General features: G+C 47.6%; 1 protein-coding gene across 3 annotated transcripts in view; it reads left to right on the top strand.

Annotated features, from left to right (window-relative positions):
* The window catches only part of STAB2 (stabilin 2), a 132,521-nt gene extending 115,244 nt beyond the window's left edge, over nucleotides 1-17,277 (top strand). Inside the window, exons 59-69 of one of the 3 annotated variants that reach the window (XM_033118295.1) lie at nucleotides 1,830-2,023; nucleotides 3,164-3,305; nucleotides 5,010-5,143; nucleotides 6,675-6,840; nucleotides 6,965-7,071; nucleotides 9,060-9,179; nucleotides 10,118-10,258; nucleotides 11,668-11,775; nucleotides 12,697-12,825; nucleotides 13,966-14,082; nucleotides 16,692-17,277. In XM_033118295.1, coding sequence (XP_032974186.1) covers nucleotides 1,830-2,023; nucleotides 3,164-3,305; nucleotides 5,010-5,143; nucleotides 6,675-6,840; nucleotides 6,965-7,071; nucleotides 9,060-9,179; nucleotides 10,118-10,258; nucleotides 11,668-11,775; nucleotides 12,697-12,825; nucleotides 13,966-14,082; nucleotides 16,692-16,742 — 1,409 coding nt within the window. In that variant the 3' untranslated portion in view covers nucleotides 16,743-17,277. The remainder of the gene's footprint in view (nucleotides 1-1,829; nucleotides 2,024-3,163; nucleotides 3,306-5,009; nucleotides 5,144-6,674; nucleotides 6,841-6,964; nucleotides 7,072-9,059; nucleotides 9,180-10,117; nucleotides 10,259-11,667; nucleotides 11,776-12,696; nucleotides 12,826-13,965; nucleotides 14,083-16,691) is intronic. The other 2 variants (XM_033118293.1, XM_033118294.1) reach the window with 2 other exon arrangements.
* Nucleotides 17,278-21,330: the final 4,053 nt, after the last annotated feature.

Below are 21,330 nucleotides of genomic sequence, written 5' to 3'. Positions count from 1 at the left end.
GACTCAGTTTCCTTAATAGGTTTGCTCATGCGTGACCTACCTACTTCCCAAGTCATGGTTTTGAAATTGCTTTGCAAACTGCAATGTACTTTATTTTATAGTGTTTTTCTAACTCTATGATTAATCCAGTCTTATTTCAAAAAATTCAGAACATACACTCCGGTATTTAAAAAATAACAGTTAAACCTACTCAAATTTTCACCACTCAGTGAGAACCACTCTGAACTTTGCAAAGTCTGTCCTTAGTAGTTAAGATATCAGTTCACCCACACAACAACCCAAATGAACAGTGGCATACACAAGGCAGATACAGTAGTACCTCAGTTTTCGAACGTCTCCGTTGAACATTTCGGTTTACGAATGCTGTAAATTTTATGGATCTATGGAATCATTAGATAGCAAAATTCATGCTAAATTTGCAGTTTTAGGGGTTGATTTTAAAGATCCGGAATGGATTAATCCATTTTGCATTACTTTCTATGGGGAAACCGTGCCCTCAGTTTTCAAATGTTTCAGAACTCGAATGGTCTTCCAGAATAGATTACGTTCGAAAACCGAGGTACCACTGTATTTAAATGTTAAGTTTTATCCCATAGAACAGTTTGGATGAAGGCATGCAGGGTTAATATAGGGTATCACTCTGAAAGGTCATCTGGGAGCCCAGACACCTAATATCTTGTAGCTCTGCCATCACTGACTTGCCTGGCCCAAGATGGCCACCACCATAAGCACATCCCAGGCAACAGGATAGAGATGGAGAGGAAGGAGGTAAACCTTCCTCTCTTTAAGAACACAGCTAGTAGTTGCTAAAATCCTGTCTGTCCCCATCCCATTGGCTGGACCCAAATCATAGGTGACACCTAGCTGCAAGAGAGCCTGGAAATGTAGTCTTTGGTTGGGCAACCATGAGCCCAGCTACATATATATTCTGTAAATAAAGGAGACAATAGGTATTAAGGCAAAGCTACCAGTCTTGGCCACAAGGACATTCTGTTTTCATGAATAATAGAGATATGAACTTTCTTTATAAAAATGAGATCTTGCCATCCCTGCTGTTTTTGTAATCTTCTACAAGACAGTCCAGAAGTGAGTCAGTGCTTAACGATGGCAGCAAAGACCCAAGTTCTGTCTTTTTATCCTGCCATCCTTAGGGTGAGGCCTTCTGTTTCACGTCCATTCTCTCAGTTTCAGGTGGCTACAACAGCTCCAGGCAAAAAGACCAGCAAGAGAAATCAGATGGCTTTCCAGCTATTCCTGAGGCTAGAGCTAATCTATTATTGGGGGATTGAAATTTGGGGGATTGTGGAAAAGAAAGGTCCTTAGAGATAGCACAACACAGTCAGGAAAGCACGGGCTTTGGAATCAAACCATCCTGGGTTAAATCCCAGCCCCACCACGTTCAGCTGTTTTGCCTTCATCAGGTCAGTGAAGCTCTCTGAGTTTCATCTGTAGGATGGGGGTACAATGTCTCTCTCACAGGTGCTCAATAGTGCACCAACTCTACACACACCTATACACACATAACCGTCCTAACATTAAAAACCCAAACTTATTCAGAAAAGTACTACCAAAATGGAGCCTAGATGTATGTGCCAAAGGGGGCAGAGGTGGACAGATACCATCAGGCCTGGTCTATGAGGGTATTAGCCACAGGATAATGTTTGCAAAGGCTAGCCCAGAGACCAGGGGGCATGGGGACAGAAGGCACTGACATGTGGGGACCCATGTATTCCCCCAGCACCGCTGGTCCTGTGACTCATACCCCCTAATCTGAAGCCCCAGTTACACAGATGGTGTCTCATTGAGCCCTCTCTCCCCTGCTCTTGCAGTTGTGGATTTCTGCAAACAGAACAATGGGGGCTGTGCGAAGGTCGCCAAGTGCTCCCAGAAAGGCACAAAGGTCTCCTGCAGCTGCCCAAAGGGCTACAAAGGGGATGGCCGCAGCTGCACAGAGACAGACCCCTGTGCAGACGGCCTCAATGGTGGGTGTCATGAACATGCCACATGCCAGATGACCGGCCCGGTGAGTCTCTTCCCCAAGGAAATGTGACATCAGCTTCTTATGCCTCACTCAGGCTTGCTTCTCCACCCTGCTTACCATTCTGCCTCTTCCTAAGTTTTCTTCCCACCTCAGTCTATTTCTTGATAAGTCAGCAGGTTAAATGCAAGGTGATAGCCTAAGCAGAAGAGGATATTAGTGGGAAAAGAATAGTCTATTGTTTAGTTAATAGTAATGTGCCAACACTAATTTCTCAGGATTGACAAATGTACTACAGTTATGTAAACTGTTTACATTAGGGGAAACTGGGTGGAGAGTATATGGGAACCCTTTCTGCTATGTTTGCAGCTTTTCTGTAACTCTAAAGTTATGCAAAATAAAAAAAGTTTATTAAGACAAAGAAAGTGGGTAAGAAGTGGCAGGAAAAGTGCAGGTTTGGACACGCCCTCAAGTCTTTATAGAACGGAATCATCGCCCTGTTGCCCTGCTTATCTGATGAGAAGAGAAGATGGTGGGAGACAATGTCCATTATGGTTATAAACGTGAACTTAGAGTCAGACAACCTTGGAGTCTTAGCTCCTGGACTTCCACACTGTGTGGACTGGGGCTGGCTATTTAACCTCTCTGAGCCTCAATTTTTTCATTTGCAAAGTGGGCCCAATAATGCCGACCTCCTAGGATTGTTGCGGGGATTAAATGAGGTCATTCATTGATTCAACAAATGGTCGTCAAGCACCTCGTGTGTGCTATTTCAGGTGCCAGGGATGTGACAATAAAAAGATTATATGCAAGGCGAGGGAGAGGGCAATGCTCGGTAAGGAAACAAACGTACAAGATACATACGTTCAGGGAGCACCAAGCGTCAAAAAGAACATAAATCAGGCCGATGTGAGCGAAGGGAGTGGGAGAGCTAGTTTATTTCAGTGGATCAGGAAGGCTGTGTCTGAGGAAACGACACTGGAGCTGAGATGTGAAGGATGACATTTCATTGTGAGCCTCTACAAACACAACACGTAGCAGTTACTAAATTCCCTCTGGACAGGAGAGGTGTGTATTCTTGGTCCCTCTAAACATCTCCTGTGCTGGATGATGGCCCACAAAGCACTTGGGGGCCCTGGGGTCCTAGAGAAGGGGCTTTTTTTATCGTTTCTACTCTCCCCACAGGGCAAGCACAAGTGTGCATGTAAAAGTCATTACGTGGGAGACGGGCTGGACTGTGAGCCGGAGCAGCTGCCCATTGACCGCTGCTTACAGGACAACGGGCAGTGTCACGCGGATGCCAACTGTGCCGACCTCCACTTCCAGGGTCAGTGTGGCCAGGGGCTGCTGGCCCGCAGCACCTGGTCTTCAGGCTTTGGGGAACAGGATCTGGGCCAGAGCAAAAGGGAAAAAAACTAACTTTTAAAAAGTAAAAATTTTAATTTAGTATTTTTTAAATTAAAAATTACAACTTGGGGACCAAACAGCCCACGCATTGCCCAGGACTCAGTGCCCAGGAGGCCATGGGCCTCTGTCATTGAGAGGCGGAGTAAACTCAGAATTGGACCCTGAGCCTTGAGAACCAGGAGGAAGCTCAAAACTCATCTAGCATGGATTTTCCTGATACTTCCTTTCCCCACGCTGCTGAGTAACCCCTGCCATCCATTGATTGGAATTGAAACTAAGGAGCGTAGTTTAGAGTTTAAACAACAACGAGGAAGCGCCTGCCACATACAGAAGCGATTTCTTAGCAGTTGTTTTGATCATAGCACATGGATGGGTATAGGACCCCCTTACTTTCAAGGATGATGTCAGCGGCTTAGAATAAAGGTACAGGTATCATGCAACAAAGAAGTGCAGAGGTGCGGGTGTTAGGGCCTCCTGAAACTGGATGGAAGAAAGCCATAAAGGACCCACAAACCAGTTCTGCACCAGGGCGAGGAGGGGCTTCTGTGGTTCAGAAAGTGATTCAGGGCACCGCGCGTCATGGCTGACGGGACGTCACTGAGTGGGTTGGCTTTGCTTTACAGACATGAGCATTTTCGTGAGGCAGGTTTTACACATTTCGGGGATAACTACTGACTTACTACCTGTATGTACTAGCTTAGTCCATCAGGGCTCCTACAATAAAGTACCATAGATTGGGTGGCTTACAAACAACAGAAATTTATTTCTCACAGTTCTGGAGGCTGGAAGTCCGAGATCAGAATGGCAGCATGGTCAAGTTCTAATGAGGGTCCTCCTCTGGGTTGCAGGCTGCCGACTTCCCGCTGTGTCCCCACATGGCAGAAGAAGCAAGGGTGTCCTCTGGGGTCCCTTTTGTAAGGGCACTAACCCCATTCATAAGGGCGCTATCCTCATGACCTAAGCACCCCCAAAGACCTCACCTCCTAATACCATCACATTGGGGGTTAGGATTTCAATATACGAACATAGGCGGGATACAACCATTCAGTCCATAACATACATCAAGTCCTAAGACACCTCAAATTTCTTTTGGAGATGAGATAGAGGATGCATTGGATATATAACGTTATCTCCTTGTAAGACGATGCCCAGTGTAGTTGAGGAAATTTTTATAAGACCAGGAAAAGAGAGTAATAAGACGGAAAACAGCGATTTATCTCGTTGATGGTGCAACTGAAATGAGAGAGAAGAATAGAGAAAAGTTGAAAGCAGAGATGCAAACAGATATTTGCACACCCGTGTTCACAGCAGCATTATTCACAACAGCCAAAAGATGGAAACCACCCAAATGTCCATCAACAAATGAATGTATACACAAAGTGTAATATATCCATACGATGGAATATTATTCAGCTTTGAAAAGGAACGAAATTCTGATACACGGTACAACATGAATAAACCTTGAAAACATTATGCTACATGAAATAAGCCAGACAGGAAAGGACAAATGTATGATTCCACATACAGAAACTCAATAGTTGGCCTTCCGCTTGGAAAGTCCTTTGCAAGAGATGCTGCCAACCAGGCAGGCTGACCTGGGCCATTCCTCTTCTTCCCTTTCTAGATACCACTGTTGGAGTGTTCCATCTACGCTCCCCACTGGGCCAGTACAAGCTGACATTTGATAAAGCCAAACAGGCCTGTGCCAACGAAGCTGCAACCATGGCAACCTACAACCAGCTGTCCTACGCTCAGAAGGTGGGTCCCCAGTTAGTGGGTACCATGCAGGCAGGGTCTGATAGGGAGGAGCTACAGCATCTTCTTAAGATGGTCTGGAGACTTGGGCTGTTGCCTTCTTGGAGGGGAGTGCAGAAAGCTCCTGGAGCTATAATAACTTGTCACATATGATAATTTGTCACATCCATTAAGAGTCTACTGTGTGTCAGGCACTGTGAGGGGTGGTTCGCTGACATTACTATCCATCCTTACGACATCCCTGGAGGTACAGATAGGGCAATGGTGCCCAATGTCAAATATGGCCTTGACTCCAAAAGTCTGTTCTCAACCATGACATTCAGCTGCCAAGACAGAGGCACAGACTGGGAGTGCACCTCACAACTGGAAAGCAGAAAGAGATCAATAACCACAAGCCTAGGATCCCCCTGAACCCACAAAGCAGTCGAGTTTCTCTGGAATAGCTGGAGCTCTCTGTGTCTGGTGGGGCAGTGAAAGGGGTAAGTGGGGATGGTCCCAGCTCTCAGCCACAGCCAGACAGGAAACGGAGCTCTGGCCAGTGCTACTCTCTCGGCCTCTAACAGAAGCTCTGCCCACTGGGAAAGGCTAGCACCTTGGAGTTACCTGCTAGTGGCTGCCCACTGGGGGTAGAGGAGGTGGCTGCCTACACAGTGTGATTTTAGAGCTCTTCCTTCACCTCCTTCACTACCAAATCTCTGTAGCTTTCTTCAGACCTGACGTTTCTTTGCTAAGGAACAAAGGCTTTGATGGCAGAACCCGGGTTCCTGGAGGGTCTGAATTTCTGCTCTCCTCCTTGCTGGTTGGATGGCTTTGATCAAGCCATTGAAACCTCTGTGCTACTTGGAATGTGAATATGAAGACTAAAAGTAATATGGCACAGAGACTAGCACACAGTAGGAACTCAGGTTTTAAGAGTAAGAGTTCTGGAGTAGACTTCCGGAGTTTGAATCTCAGCTCTGCTGCTTGCTCGCTGTATGACTTTGAGCAAGTTACTTAACTCTTCTTTGCCTCGATTTTCTCAATTATATGATAGGGTGTGTTTTTTAAAATTCCTACCTCAAAGGGTTGATGTAAGGGTGAAAGACGTTGACACATGAAAAGCCCTTGCAATAGAACCTGGCCCAGAATACGCTCTCAGTAAGTGTTATGGTGATGATGGTGGTGAGGATGATGGTGGTGATGAAATTATTGATGAGCAGTTAGAGTTTTGTCAACTCATAAGCAGAAGAACTCAGCCAGGGGGCCATGGCTGATAGCAAATCCTTTCTCAAGAGCGGGGCAGAAGGTAAATGAGTGTGACACACTCGGCCACCTACAAGAAAGAGAGGGTACCACTTTCATCCATCCAATGGTTCAATCAACGAAAACAACGAGCATATCCTATGTTCCAGGCTCAGAGGTATAATAGGCAAAATGAGCCACAACCCCAGACTCCATAGAGTTTATAGTCTGATGGGGGAATCAGACATGAACCACTGGAACCCACAACACATCTGAAATGGCAGCTGATCTGTGGCCACACGTGTCCCTACAGGCCAAGTACCACCTCTGCTCAGCAGGCTGGCTGGACGGTGGGCGGGTTGCCTATCCTACAGCCTACGCCTCCCAGAACTGTGGCTCTGGCATCGTGGGGATAGTGGACTATGGACCAAGAAACAACAAGAGTGAAATGTGGGATGTCTTCTGCTACCGGATGAAAGGTAACTAACCCCAGATTGCAGGCCACGCAGCTGCTCAGCCTGGCCAGCCATCCTCCCAGGGTGAGCTTGGCAGCCCAGGGCCCTGGCTCACTGGAGCACAACCCCATGTGTTCCTGCCTTCCAGATGTCAACTGTACCTGCAAGGTGGGCTACGTGGGAGATGGCTTCTCGTGCAGTGGGAATCTATTGCAGGTCCTGATGTCCTCCCCCTCACTCACAAACTTCCTGACGGTATGTACCGTGTCTGCTGGCCTTCACCTCAGGGAAGGAGGGGTTGCCTCAAAGCAGATTAGAGAGGTGAGTCCTTGAGAGGAGGCAAAGGCTCACAGTCACAGTGAGGAGGATGGCCACTGGACCACACTGCCTGAGTGTGAAGCTTGGGTTTGCTGCTTGTTGCCTCACCTTAAAGTTCCTTTCCTCCCTGGGCCTCAGTTTCCTCATCTGTACTATGGCAATAATGATAACACCAGCTTCACAGGGTCACTGTAGTAAGTAAATGAGTTAATATTTGTAAAGCACTTAAACCTGGCCAGCACACGGAAAATGCTATATTGATGTTAGCTAGTGTTATTATCTCTGTTTGCATCTAGAGCAGCATAAGTGTCTGATCTGCAGGAATGAGATGCTCTTTAGTCTTCACGGACACGGAGCTAAGTCTGCCTGGGGGTCACCCACTGAGCCAAATTACCAACATGGCACCCACTTGCATTTTTCACTGCACTTCAAGTCACTTTGATATTCTACAAGTTATGTCCAATGAAGAGAAAACCCCAGTTGGAGAAGGATTTGACATTGACTGATCAAAGAACTGAGCTAATAGTAACAATAACAAGAACAGCTAATATTTCTTGAGCATCTACTTTGCACTGGGTACCGTACTGAGCCCTTTCAGAGCACTTTGCACTTAGTCCACAGTTCTAAGCTCTGAAAGGCAAAGGATTTTCTCTGCCTTGTGGCTGGTGTATAGTAGGTGCTTAGTAAATACTTGTTAGAAGGAATAATCCTTATGCAACCTTATAAGGTCACTTCTGCTATTGTTCCTTTTGTGGCTAAAGCAACTGAGGCTTAGCAAGGTCAAGGACAGAGCCAAGGAAAGCGGACTAGGCATAAATACAGGTCTTGCAAGATCAGGGCAGAAGTTAAATAACAAGGACCCCAAAATGGTGAGTCTCTGTCCACAGACCAAAGGTATTTATCTAACTGGTTTGAAAATCAGGGTTAATATTCTAAAGAAAAACACCCAAACCAACGTTTCTGTTATGTGGGAGCTTGTCTTGTGACAGCATTTCAGGGGAAAAACAGTATCTGAATAAAACCCACTACCTGTATGCTCTTCAGCAAATTAGTTTCTCTGGGCATTAGTGGTCCCATCTGCACAATGATAAAGTCGAACTGGGTAGTGTGATTTCTTTAAAATCTATTCAGTGAGTATTTGTTGAAAACTGACTATGTGCTTGATACTATCACTGAACAAAATAGACACAGAAAAAAAAAACACAGAATAAACAAGTAAAGAGTATTGAATGCTAGAAGGCGATATATCCTAAGGAAGGAACAAAGCAGAGCTGGGAGGTCGGGTGAGCAGGTTGGGGAGCACCACAGGGTTCTCATTTTGCATAAAGTGATGAGGGAAGGGCTTAGAGAGAAGGTGACATTTGAGACAACCAACCAAGGAGAGAGAGTTAGCCATGCAGATTTGGAGGGAAAACACTCCAGGCAGAAGGAACAGCCAGGCAACGGATGAAAGGCCGCAGGGTGCCAGGCAAGTTGGAGAAACAGCAAGGAAGCCGGTGTGGCTAGAGCCGAGTGAGCAAGAGAGAGAGGACAGCTGGACCCGGGGTCAGAAGAGCAACCTTTCCCAGTGGTTCAGGCCTCCTAGGCCATTTGAAGCATTTTGACTTTTCCTGAGTGAAGCCAGGGTCATTGCAGGGTTTTCACAAGAGGAGACTCAGGATTTGACTTTACATTTCAAAGAACTGCACAGGCTGCCATGTTGAGAATGGTCTGGGATGTGGCTGTGACTTAGAACCTCAGGATTCAGTGAGGAAAAGAAAAGTGCTCCTAAAACTTTCTCAAGGGACCGTCAGAAGACACAGCAGATGAGTGGCGGCCTGAGCTGGAGCTAACGTCAGGAATGTTTCCAGGTGTGATCCCCTCCAGCTATCACAGTCCTTACACACCACGGCTGGCCCATCTGATCCCTTCCTTCCTCTCCCCAGGAAGTGCTGGCCTATTCCAACAGCTCAGCCAGAGGCCGGGCATTTCTGAACCTCCTGACTGACTTGTCAATTCACGGCACCCTCTTTGTGCCACAGAACAGCGGGCTGGGGGAAAATGAGGTGAGTCGGGTCCCTGGTGTCTGTGCTGCAGACTAGCATTCATAGAAGAATCAGTTAACCTATCACCACAACGACGCTGGGTCACAACTCCCCCCAAAACTCAGTGGCTACACATTTATTTAGCTCAAACATCTGCAGGTCAGCTGGCAGCTCTTCTGGTCGTGGCCAGGCATGCTCACATGTCTGAGATGGACTGGCTGTCAGCTGATCTGGGCCGGCCTGTCTGGGGCTCTGCTCCTCAGGGCTCTCAGCCTCCAGCAGGCGAGCCAGGGCGTGTTCCTACGGCGATGGCAGAAAGTGGTGAGAGCAAGCCCAGTCCTGCCAGCACTTTTCAAGCCCCTGCCTGGTGGTCACGTTTGCTAACATGCCACTGGCCCAGTAAGTCAAATGGCTGAGCCTAAAGTTAAGAGTGGGAGGCCCTCAGAGTTACGTGGCAAAGGGCAAGGATACAGGGCTGGGTGACGAACCAGGGCCATCGATGCAGCCAATCCACCATACCGAACCCTGTCATGTCACGGCACACAGAGGAATCGGCAATGTTTATTCAGCCCTCCCACAGATGGTTGGCCTGCAGGCTCTGACAGCCTCACCTCCTAAGGCTGAGAGGATCAACACCTCTGCCTACTTGTTCACCACTCTAGGCCCATGCTTCCTAGGACACCATTGGGAAGCTCTGCTCAGATCATAAAGATAACTTTCAGTACCGCTTCGTAGCTAAAGGCGAACCTCAGGCAGGGGCCAGACAACCAAAAGCCTCAGAAAAACTTGACTTTTCCTGACCTCCACATGGAAACAGAAGAGCCAAGGCCATGAAACGTGACTTTGTGTGTGTGTGTGTGTGTGTGTGTGTGTGTGTACGCGTGTGTGCTCCTACTCATTAAAAAGAAAAAATATTGCTTGGCCTTTGAAAACCATTCTTGTTTCTCCTTTCCTCTCAGACGCTGTCTGGGCGGGACATCGAGCACCACTTCGCCAATGTCAACATCTCTTTTTACGATGACCTTCTCAATGGTACCATCCTGGGAACTTTGCCGGGAAACCAGCTGTTCGTCACCTCCAGCAAGGACCAGGGCCAGCTGGTATGAAAAGTCTTCCGCGGTTCTTAGGAAAACTGGAGCTAATGCATGCGAAGCTCCCAGCATACAGTAGGTGCTTAACGGACGGCCACTATTATAATGTGAAAATGCACTCTACCCCTGCCATTAGGGGATGGTCTTAGCTGCACACCATAGCACACTACCCTGCCCGTCAGGCTGCCTCTACCCCTTTGGAAGTCAGCCATTGGTGACCGGTGAGGAACTGTCAGTGAAACAACTTTAAAGCTGTCTGATTGTCCGCCTGTGTTTCTGTCACCCTGTCGACCTAGCCCAGGTGCTAGCACGTGATTCTTGAAGTCAAATGAACCTGCTATGAAAACTACTTCCGCCACTTGCTCGCTGTGGGAACTTGCACAAGTGATCCAACTTCTCAGTGTCCCAATTTCCTCATCTGAAAAAGGGGGGGGGATGGGGATGTGTTGGTGGTATTGAGAATGATGATGGCGGTGATGATAATATGGGTGACCGGGATGGTGAGAACGGTGGTGATACCATGATGATGGTGATGATGGTCTCTTCTGATGATGGTAATGATGACGGTGGTGATATTGACGGTGATGGTAAGGATATTAATGGTGATGGTGATGGCTGTTTTGATGATGGTGGTGATGGTGTTGGTGATGATGATGGTGGTGGTGATATTAGAAGCAGTGGTTGTGGTAATGATGACCATGATAACCATGACGTCAAAATCATAGGCTCTTGTGGGGATTCAGTGATTCAAGGCGTGCGGCACGCAAAATAATGCCCGACATGGAGCGAATGCTAAATATTATTTTTTAAATTTTTACCTAATAAAATATTTCTGTTATTGAAGACCAGTAGTTTAGTGCTTCTCCAACTGTAACAGGCATTTCAATTACCTGCAGGTTTGTTAAAATGCAGGCTGTAATTCAGCACGTGGAGTGTGGGGCCTCAGCTTCTGCATTTCTCATGAACTCAGGGGATTTCCCACACCACAAGCCAGTGGATCACACTTTGATTAGCAAGGGATTAGATCACTTAAAAATGCCTTTTCCAATGGTGGGGAGTGATGTTCAGAGCACTGAACCTGGAGTCCAGAGGCATGGGGTCCGCCACTTACTACCTGGGTGATCTTGGATAAAACATTTTCCTCCTGAACCCTCATCCATCAGCCAAGTGGGCTGGACCGTTAACCTCTTAGGTCCTCTGCAGTCAGATCAAGTTGTTGGCCAAGGGCAACTAAGGTGTTCCGGGCTGTTCAGAGAGCGAGCTGAGTCCTGTGCTGCCTGTCGGTGAAGGGAGGCCTGAAACCCAGACTCTGAGATCTCGGGCAAAACAAACAACTTCCTTCCATGGAAGCATCACCCCATGGGGAGAAAGAGCCACATGACCACAGATCTCCATCAGCCCTCTTCTTGTTTCCCTAGGAGACCAGGTTTGTCGATGGAAGAGCCATTCTGCAGTGGGACATCTTTGCCTCCAATGGGATCATTCATGTCATTTCCAGGCCTTTAAAAGCACCGCCCTCCCCAGTGGTGAGTACCCAGAGTTCCTGGAGAGGGACCAGGAGGAGCCCAATGTCTGCTTCCCAGGAGGTAAACTGTTGCTGGAAGCCCTGTTCACCCCCTTCTGGAGAGGCCTCACCCCACTGGAGAGGCCTCCCCCACCCACGAGAGCTGGCCTTGGGGATGCCTGGTTCATCCCACCCCCATTCCCGTGCATTAGCAACACAACACTTGTCACCATTAATATTTGTTAACTAAGAGAGACAGAATGGGCCAATGACGAAACCACTGGGAGGGGAGTGAGAAATCCTGGGTCTTCCACTTCATAGCTGTGTGATAAGTCCCAGAACATCTCCGAGCCCCACTTTTCTTACCTGCAAAATGGAGGCTCATGTTGCCTTCCTTCCTGGGTTCTTGGGAGGACTATGAGTTAATATAAAATAATTAGGATCGTCCCTGGCACATAGTACATGCTACAGAAGAGTTGCATGGTTGGTTGGTGGTGTTGGTATCTTCACTTTGTCCCAAAAGTGTGAGGGAGGGGTGAGCACAGCTGGCTTCTGGGAAATTGCACAGCATTGTGGTTAAGCGCATAAGCTCCCAAGCCAGGCTGGCTTCAAAGCGCACCTATACCACTCACAGGCTTTGTGATATTGGGCCAGTGCTTGACCTCTCTATGCCTCAGTTCCCCCATATAAAAATGGAAACAGTAATAATTGTCCCTATCCCTTTGGGCTACTCTATTTTTAAATGGATTGTTTCACATAAGGCGCTTAGCACGGACTCTGGCAGTAGTAAGAGCAGATGCATGTTAACTGCTTTATCATTATTTTTATTCCAACATGTCCCAAGAAGCCCCAGGCCAGCAAGAAGGGGGCGGGCTCCAGAAAGCGTACCTCTTTGGGGAAGTCCCCAGTTCTAAGTACCGACCCCTCCCCTTTCTGTGTTCAGACTTCAGTCCACGCTGGCTTGGGGACAGGGGTAGTCTTTGCCATCATCCTGGTCATTGGCGCCATCGCTTTGGCTGCATATTCTTACTTTCGACTCAACCGCAGGACAATTGGCTTCCAGCACTTTGAGGTAAGAGCAAGAAACATGGGAACAAGGGGATGGGGTTCCTCTCTGCAATTCAGCCCTTGGCTCTGGACTCCTTCTGGGCTGCTTCTGAGCGCTCACCCAGCAGTTGGGTGCTTGGCACACACTTCCTGCCTCCTGGGTGGGGTCCGTGCCCCTAAGAGCAGCAGCAGTGCCAGTTCCAAGCACCTCCTCCTGAGACAGGGTTGGTGAGGAGGGTGACGGTCAGCCAATAGCACAGGGCCTCCAAGCCTCTGTGCCAGGGGTCTGGCTTGGAAGCCAATGCACCAGGGCCCAGAAAGCACTCTCCCCTTGGAGGATTCATGAGACAAGCACTCACCATGATTGGCTTGGGCTTCAAGACTGATTCTGAGGTGGGAAACAGAGTCAGGGACCTGCACAGTGGGGCCGCACACTGCAGCAAGCGAAACATAATGCCCATCTGAACTGTTTTGGAATTTCAAACATTTCACCCTATTTTAACTGTTGAGCCCACAGCTAGGTCAGCGGGTCTTGGCTGACCGTAGGGTGACCCTGGGGACCAGGCTCAGCAGCAGCATAGCAGCTAAGCACCCTCTCTTAGGAGCTTTCTACTCCCTGGCCCAGCCTCTCCTCCTGCTTCCTCCTTCAGACACTCCTGGTAAAGACTGAGCAGAGCCCCCAGGCAGCAGTTCATTTACTTCTAGCAAATAACCTGCCTCTTGGTATGCTCCAGGGGCAAACCTCAAAACATCATTTTTAGCACAAATGGACACTCTGTACAAACCCTTTTACATTAAGTTCAAAGGCAGGCAAAACCAGTCCAGGGCGATCGAAGTCAGGTTACCCCGGGTGGGATTGGGTACTGGGGGTCCAATGGCAATGAGAGCACTTCCCGGGGAGATGGAAATGCCCTTGTGCTGATTTGGGTGGTGGTCACACCTGGATGGAAATATTAAGAACTCATTGGGGAAAAAAAAAATCATTGAGCTGAACACTTAAGATGGGTGCATGTGACTACGGGTAAATCAGATCTCAGCTCAAGTACAGTCAATACATGGTTCCCGAGGTGGGCGTGGGGTCTTCCTTTCCCTGCCATCTTGGATGCGCCCCTCCAGCCCCCAGCGCATCCTGGCTCTCAGCTTAGGCGCTTGTCTTTCTGAACAGTCGGAAGAGGATATTGACGTCACAGCTCTTGGCAAGCAGCAGCCTGAGAACATCTCAAACCCTATGTATGAGAGCGCCAACTCGGCTCCCCCAGAACCTTCCTACGACCCCTTCATGGTGAGTTTGCATTTTTAGTTACAACAGGTTCAGGTGGGATGCAGGGAAATGACGTCTTACAGCAAATCTCACTGGAAAGCGTCCCACCAAGAAAAGCCCAGTTCTAGGACAGGTCTTGGGGCAACACGCCTAAAAGCCAGTGTGGTGTTGCAAGCAGAGTGAAGCCGTGTGGTTGTTCAGGCCTGGGTTCTTCTGGGTGGACGACAGAAGCTTCCCACAGTTAGAGGCAGGGAAGAAACAAGCTGTGGCCCAACCCCAACCTCATGACCAGGTGACATGTCGTAAGGAGAAGAAATGGGCTACATTCTGCCACAAACATTTGAGGTAGCGGCTGCAAAGTAAGACATAAAGTCTTAAAAGAGTATGTTTCCTGTAGTTGTGCTTTACAGTTGCATTTACATTGTTGGCTCAGACTCTTCTGCCTGTGGTCAGCTGCTTCTTGCTTTTGGAGCTATGTTCCTTTGATGAGGTCCTTTATATCTAGGGGTACATGCTGTGCTCTGGTCTTCCAGGAAAGGCTCATTTGTTCGTAAAGTTAGTAATCCTTGAGCTTAGATGGGGCCTCCACTGACTTCAACCCAGGGGGACCCATTCACACTGAACGTGGAAGGTACACCCTGCCTGCCAGTGTATTGCCTGGTCTGGACTGAGAAGCTAGGGATAAAACTTAGTGCTGCCTTTTACACAAAGATAAGAACAACTGACGGCCAGTCTAATGCACGCTCCTTTTGTACCTCAGCAGAGTGAGCTGATGGCCTTACTCAGGTATTTTGTCTTATGTGGGGCTAGAACCTCCCTGCAACAGTAACCAGAGCCAGAGAGCTGCTCTGCTCACTGTGTGTGTGGACATGTGCTGCCCCGCCCCCCAAGACTGTATTATGGTTGTTGGATTTTTGTAAGTTGGCCCTGAAACATTACACAAATATTTTATTGCACCATTTTAAGCGTCTATGGTACAACAGATGTTATTTTTCCACGGTGAACCAAATGTAAATACCATATGGTTCTTGGTGCCTGTGGCAGCAGATGGACCATCGTTGCGATAGATGGAAAAATAACCAGATCATAAATCCCATTTTGTTTTTCTAATCAAAACTATGTGAAAGTTTCTAGTCCAAATTGCAAGGGTAGGTTCAGCTAGATTGCATTTATGGATATTTTACTTCTGCAAGCATTACATTGAAATCGACCTCATTTTAAAAGCAGGGAAAGCAAGTTATCTGTCCTGTTCAAGGCGCTCCTTGCCTTCTCAGCTCTCTGGCCCCTTCGAAGGACATGCTCAGCACCGTGTATGAGAGATTCACCTGAGGCAGGCAAGAGTATCGTAGATGCAGGATTCCCCTAAACCGCCTCATCAGACCTGACGACAAAAATGTTCCAGTAACAGGACGCCCGAGCTGAGGGCACCATCCCATAAAGTGACGTGCTATATTCTCTTGCCTTTTATACTGAAGGGTGGGAGGCACCTATGGAATACCTGTAGCCAATGCAGACATCTGGAACACATCTATGATGCTAGTTAACAAAGCTTTGGTGCTGATCAGAGCTAAAGACAGCTAAAGGCTTGGGGTGGCTGCCTCCGCAACATGGCTTCTGACTGACTCTCAAATCTCAAGGGTCATCCTTAGTTCAAGATGAATTTTTCAAACTGAAAGGACGTTTTTGGTAATCATATGAATAGCCACCTTTTGTGGGGTGGCCCCTCCCTTAAGGTAGTATCTAATGTAATCCTCACACCTCCCTGTGAGGTAAATATTACTATGACCCTTTAGAGATGAGGAAACGACAGCAGAGTTGAAATGATTTGTGCGGGGCACACAAGCTTCGAACAGCAGCAACTGCAGCCACCCCAAGCCTTTTGCTGTCTGAGCTCTGATCAGCACGGGTAGCCCTAACCATCACACCGTCCTGCCTCCCAACACGAGACGTGAGACAGCAGCATGAAGCAATGCTCCCACCCACGTGTATTCCCGGGGCACTTGGGGAAGAACTGTATTTTAGGCTGCGGGGGAGGGAAACGTTTTCCTTGACTCTCTTAGGGTCCCTGGCTAGGTCTGAAAAGTAAACTGACAGATTCACAGCAGAAAAGCATATGAAGTTTACTGCATGTTATGGGAACCATCAAAGAAGAACGAAGACCTGAAGAAGTGGCCAGAGCAGGAAGTTTTTATAATTTTAGACAAAGAAGCAATATACCATTTGTGAAAAATTGACAAGACACAGGGGTAGAAAGTGGTGAAGAAGTTAAGCAGGAAGATGAAGTTAGTGTCACAAGGTTTGTTTGTACAGACCTCCTGGACCCAATTCCTCATCTCCGGTGATGAGTATCTTCTTTCCTCAGGGTACAAGGAGGGGCCCTTTCACATGGCAGTTTTATGACCTGTTTCAGGGAAGAAGGGGGAGGAAGGGAGGAGGTCAGAGTGACCTTCCTGCCTCTGCCATCTGCAGCTTAAGATTTAATAAGCCAAGATGCCGTATTTTGGGGTAATGTGTCCTGAACCCCATCAAGGCCTCAGACTAGTGGCCAAAAGGAAACGTTCGACCCGGAAAGGTGTGACAAGTACGAAGTCCTGGGCCCTCTCTGCGTTTCACAGACCTCTCTTTTCCAGGACTCCGAGGAGCAGCAGCTGGAGGGTCGTGACCCTCTGGGGGCGCTGTGAGGGCCCGACCAGCCTCACCAGCCCCACCCCCCGGAGCCTCCTCATAAAAGGCCATCAACTGTGAAGCCTCAGCACCAGCTGCCCTTGGGGAACCGAAGGTCCTCTAACACTTTGAAATGTAAAGCACTCAAGCCGTACCTCATCTCTTGGTGAATCTGGGGGACTCTTGTTTCTGTGGGTGAGAGACCATGTCAAATCCACCCACCAACTCAGGGGCGCTTCTCCCTCCTCTGACCTTCTGCTGTCTTTCCTGTGTACCTTTAGACTCAACATTCTACCCAATCGATAGTAATTGTGACCTTCTCTTACTTCCCTATTAGACTGGAAGCTCCCGAAGGCAGGGGCTTGCTTTCTTCATCTTGTGTCTTAGCACTTGGCACCATTGTCTGACACATGAAAGGTGTCCAATAAACGTTTATGGAACAGAAGTCAAGTCAGTGGAACCAACTCAGTGTTCTAGGAAACAACAATATGGTTCGCCACAGGAGGGGTCAAACTTTGAAGACAAAATCCATGTATTAGAACTAATTAGGGCCTTTTCAGTTAGCCCACATCTGCCTTATGAATTATTTCTTAATTCTGTTTTGTTTGTTTGTTTGTGTATTTTAAGGAGACATGGTAACCACAGTGAGGTGCCACTTCCCACCTACTAGGATGGCTGTAATCAAAAAGATAATAACAAGTACTGGTGAGGATGTGGAGAAACCAGAACCCTCACACATTGCTCTTGGGATCTGCAAAATGGTGCAGCCACTGTGGAAAAGAGTTTGGCAGTTCCTCAAAAAGTTAAACGTAGAGTTACCATATATGATCCAGAAACTTCTCTAAGGTATATACCTGAAACAAAAACATGTCCAAACTCAGATATGCATGTTCACAGCAACATTATTCATAGTAGCCAAAAATGGAAGCAACCCAAACATCCATCAGCTTATGAACGGTGTATCCATATAATGAAATGTCAGTCCACCCTTAAAGGGAACTAAATTCTGATACACGCAACAACATGATTGAACCTTGAAAATAATACTAAGTGAAAGAAGCTACACACAAAAGACCACATACTGTGTGATTCCATTTATATGAAATGTCCAGAATAGGCAAATCAGAGACAGAAAGTAGATTAGCGGTTGCCAGAGACTGGGGAAGGAGTGGGAATGGGACTTATCGCTAAGTATGGTGTTTCTTTCTTGAGTGGTGAAAATGATCTGGAATTTACAGTGGTGATATGCAGGACTCTCCATGCAATGCAGAACATCTATGACACCAGGTCCCTGCCCTCAAAATGCCAGAAGTGCCCTCCCTATCACTGTGACAACTGAGCGCCCTCCAACCCACCCACCACACATTCCAAACTGTCCCTAGAGAGGGAATCCTGGCCAAGTGTGGGAACGTCTGCTGGGAAGAGAAGTGAAAGGCTGGGTTGAGCAGATCTCACACTCCTCTGTTGCCCTCACAGCCCACAAAGCTTTGTTCCACATTATTGGGAGTTTCGCTGAGCCAAGTCCAAGCTTCTGGAAATCCCACCGTGTCTTGTAAGCTTTTCACAACTCCAGGAAAGGGAAGAAGTCCCAGTTTCAAGCAAAGGCACAGCTTACCCTCTCCTCTAGGAATGATATGCCTTAGGAATAATGCCACATTTCCAGGAAATGGCTCCCCAGAAAGGAGATGGGACAGATTTGCTAGTGGGTCCACCAAGGCCACCATCACAGGTACAAAAAGGCAACTGACTAGAAGGAAAAACAGCAGGCTACCCATGGAATATGTGAATGAGATTAAGGTCTTGGCAAGATGAGAGGTCAAAGATATTAAGATGTTTAAACACACACGCACAAGGTTTTATAAAATGCTCTTCAAAATATTTATAAATGTATCCAAAACCCAGTAGTCATTTGACTTCATAGCACTCACTTCTAATTCATTATTATTCAATATTTTCTTACCTTAAGACATTGCTTCCAATTTCCAGCTTTCCTGGTAATTAGATGGCAGACAAACCTGTGGGTCCCCAGCTCCTTGTCTCATGGTGGGAACTGTCTGTGAGAGAACAGAAATTCCAGGTGGGTTACCTGCTGCCCACCTATGGCGAAGTTCACACCAATTTTCCACCTGTGGCTTAATTACACAGTCTTCGGGCTCGAAAGCAAGCAGGTGCGCTCTGCTGGGAGTGATGGGACAACAGTGGTGAGAAATGAACCCCCGATCTGTTGCCCCTTCTCTCAGGGGTATTCTTTTTTGGGTACCTTAGCATTTGATATGACTCTGTCACTAAGGTAAGCACACAAAAAAAGATGACTTACAAAAAATTGGATGATACAATTCACTTTTATTTGGCAATAAGTTCAATATCATACAACATAAAATCAACATTTAGAACAAACAGCAAATTCACATTCAGAATAAGTAGCACATCTACCCAGTTTGCATTTATGGGGCCTGATTATCACACTGGCACAATCTGCCATTCTACTACATAATTAGAAAACGGCTTCCTAAGTCAAGCGTTCAGGCCTGCGGTGCTACAAAAGTACCGAAGCGCTGTTACGGGGTGGCTTCCCTGCACAGCGGATGCGCTGAGACCGAGATCCACATGCAGGAGGTTTACAGGGTGCGTTCTCAGGACCCACGCAATGGGAAGGGAACGAAGGGAAAGGGAGAAGGAAAGGGGGCTTCCGACAGGGGGCTTGTCAGCGGCAGAAACTCCCAAAGTGGGCAGCACGCCCAGCAGTTGGGGGAATCAGTCCTTCGGTTTTCTGAAGGGATGGTTATCTGGGCAGCCAAGCCCATCACCCACGACGAGCACAGGGACAAACGAGTGCGATGAGAGGTATATTCAACTAGTGTGCGAGCCTGGCAGCTCAATTACACATAACAATTACGCCATGTGCTGGAAACACAGTATCGTACCACTGTCCATGTAAGTAAATATGCCCAGAGAGCAGCTCCTAGGGGCAATGGCGCACTCACCTATAGAACTCCTCCCTACGGCCTGCCCCCACCCCCACCTGAAGGTGCTCATCTGCTTTCAGCAAGGTGATCTCGCCATCGCCACCAACACAACTCACTACAGCAGGGGGTGCGAACTATGGCCCGAGGGCCAAATCCAGCCGCAGCCTGTTTTTGTAAATCAAGTTGTAATGGAACGGAACTGTGCCCATTCCTAGAGTAGTGGCAACAGAAAATGGCCTATAAAGCTGAAAATATTTACTGTCTGGCCCCTTACAGGAAAAGTTGACTGATGCCTGCATTAAAGACACTTCACTCCCTTTCCTTTCCTTACCCCACTAAGGGGTTAGAGGTTAGCTGAACTTGGAGCCAAGCATCCAAATGCTAAGGCAAATAAGAGAGGGATGTGGGGGAAACAAGGAAATTGACACCAAAAGAAAATTAAGAGGGCAAAACACAGGTTCCCTAGTAGGTGAATAGGGCAATCAAGGACCTTGCCTCTGGCCATAGTTTCAGAGCCTTTCAGGCAAGGGCCCCCCAGTGGGCCTTTGGCAGCAGGAGAACTCGGCAGAGTGGGATTCAGTCCACTACTGAGCACACTTGACTGCTTCAAAGACCTCTGCGAGGAAGAGACGAAAAGCTATCTGGTTCACCCACAGCTAAATTAGCTAGAAGGAAGGATTACTTTTCGTTTCTCCTTTGCCATAATTAAGAGGGCCAATGCACTCAAAGCAACTAGTCATTGAGTCAGACATGTGCCTGAATCAGTAACAGGTGTTTTATGTTACCTGGCATTAATAGCGATAGCAGAAAATGAAACTAAAGAGTGGGAGCTCTAAGCCAAACTCCTAAAATATCTCAAAAGCCAGGTTTCATCTATAAAAGCAACTCTGGAAGAATCCATTGTGCAGGTCCCCTCCAGGACCTTGCGTTCAGCTGGCACAGACTGCCTCTGGACTGTGAATTTTTGTTCACATAATTAGAAAATCAGTCTAACCAATGCTAAAAATGGAGAGTATTTTTAAATGTACAAACTAAGTTTATGCTGCTCGCTTTCCAAATTGCTATTTTAAAGGGTGGAAAATAGACCCACTTCCCTTGCACCAACATGCATTCATCTGTGGGCGTACCGGAGAAGAAAAGGGGAAGGACACAAAGCCCGGTAGTGTGCCAAATCCCAGCTGAGTCGTGACAATGACTAGTTAAAATCTATCTTGACTGAGCACAGATGAAAAGGCCTCTGTCCTTCCATCTGCAGATGGTTGTCCTGACCCGTATTGCTGGCCCGGGCACGGGTCTGCAGTCGACACGCACACTTTCGGTGGGCCCCGCGGAGACAGACGCCAGGCTGCGACCACGTGGGGCATCTCAGTACTACTGTGTTCAGTGGCCCAGACTAAAACTTTAACTGGTAATAAATCGTAAAATTCATTATTCATACCCAGAAAATGTATTTCTCCCCCGAGGCTTGGATCACCTAGCCTAGATATCCATGAAAGCAGTTTTCAAAAATTGTTTTACAAAAACTCACAGACACAGACAATAGTTTAGTGGTTACCAGAAGGTAAGGGGGGTGGGGGGGTGGGAGATGAGGGTAAAGGGGATCAAATATATGGTGATGGAAGGAGAACTGACTCTGGGT

The sequence above is a fragment of the Rhinolophus ferrumequinum genome, chromosome 10, assembly GCF_004115265.2.
Source record: "Rhinolophus ferrumequinum isolate MPI-CBG mRhiFer1 chromosome 10, mRhiFer1_v1.p, whole genome shotgun sequence".
Lineage (NCBI taxonomy): Eukaryota > Metazoa > Chordata > Mammalia > Chiroptera > Rhinolophidae > Rhinolophus > Rhinolophus ferrumequinum.
The sequence above is the reverse complement of the archived record's forward strand: the minus strand, read 5'-3'. Positions and strand labels throughout refer to the sequence as shown.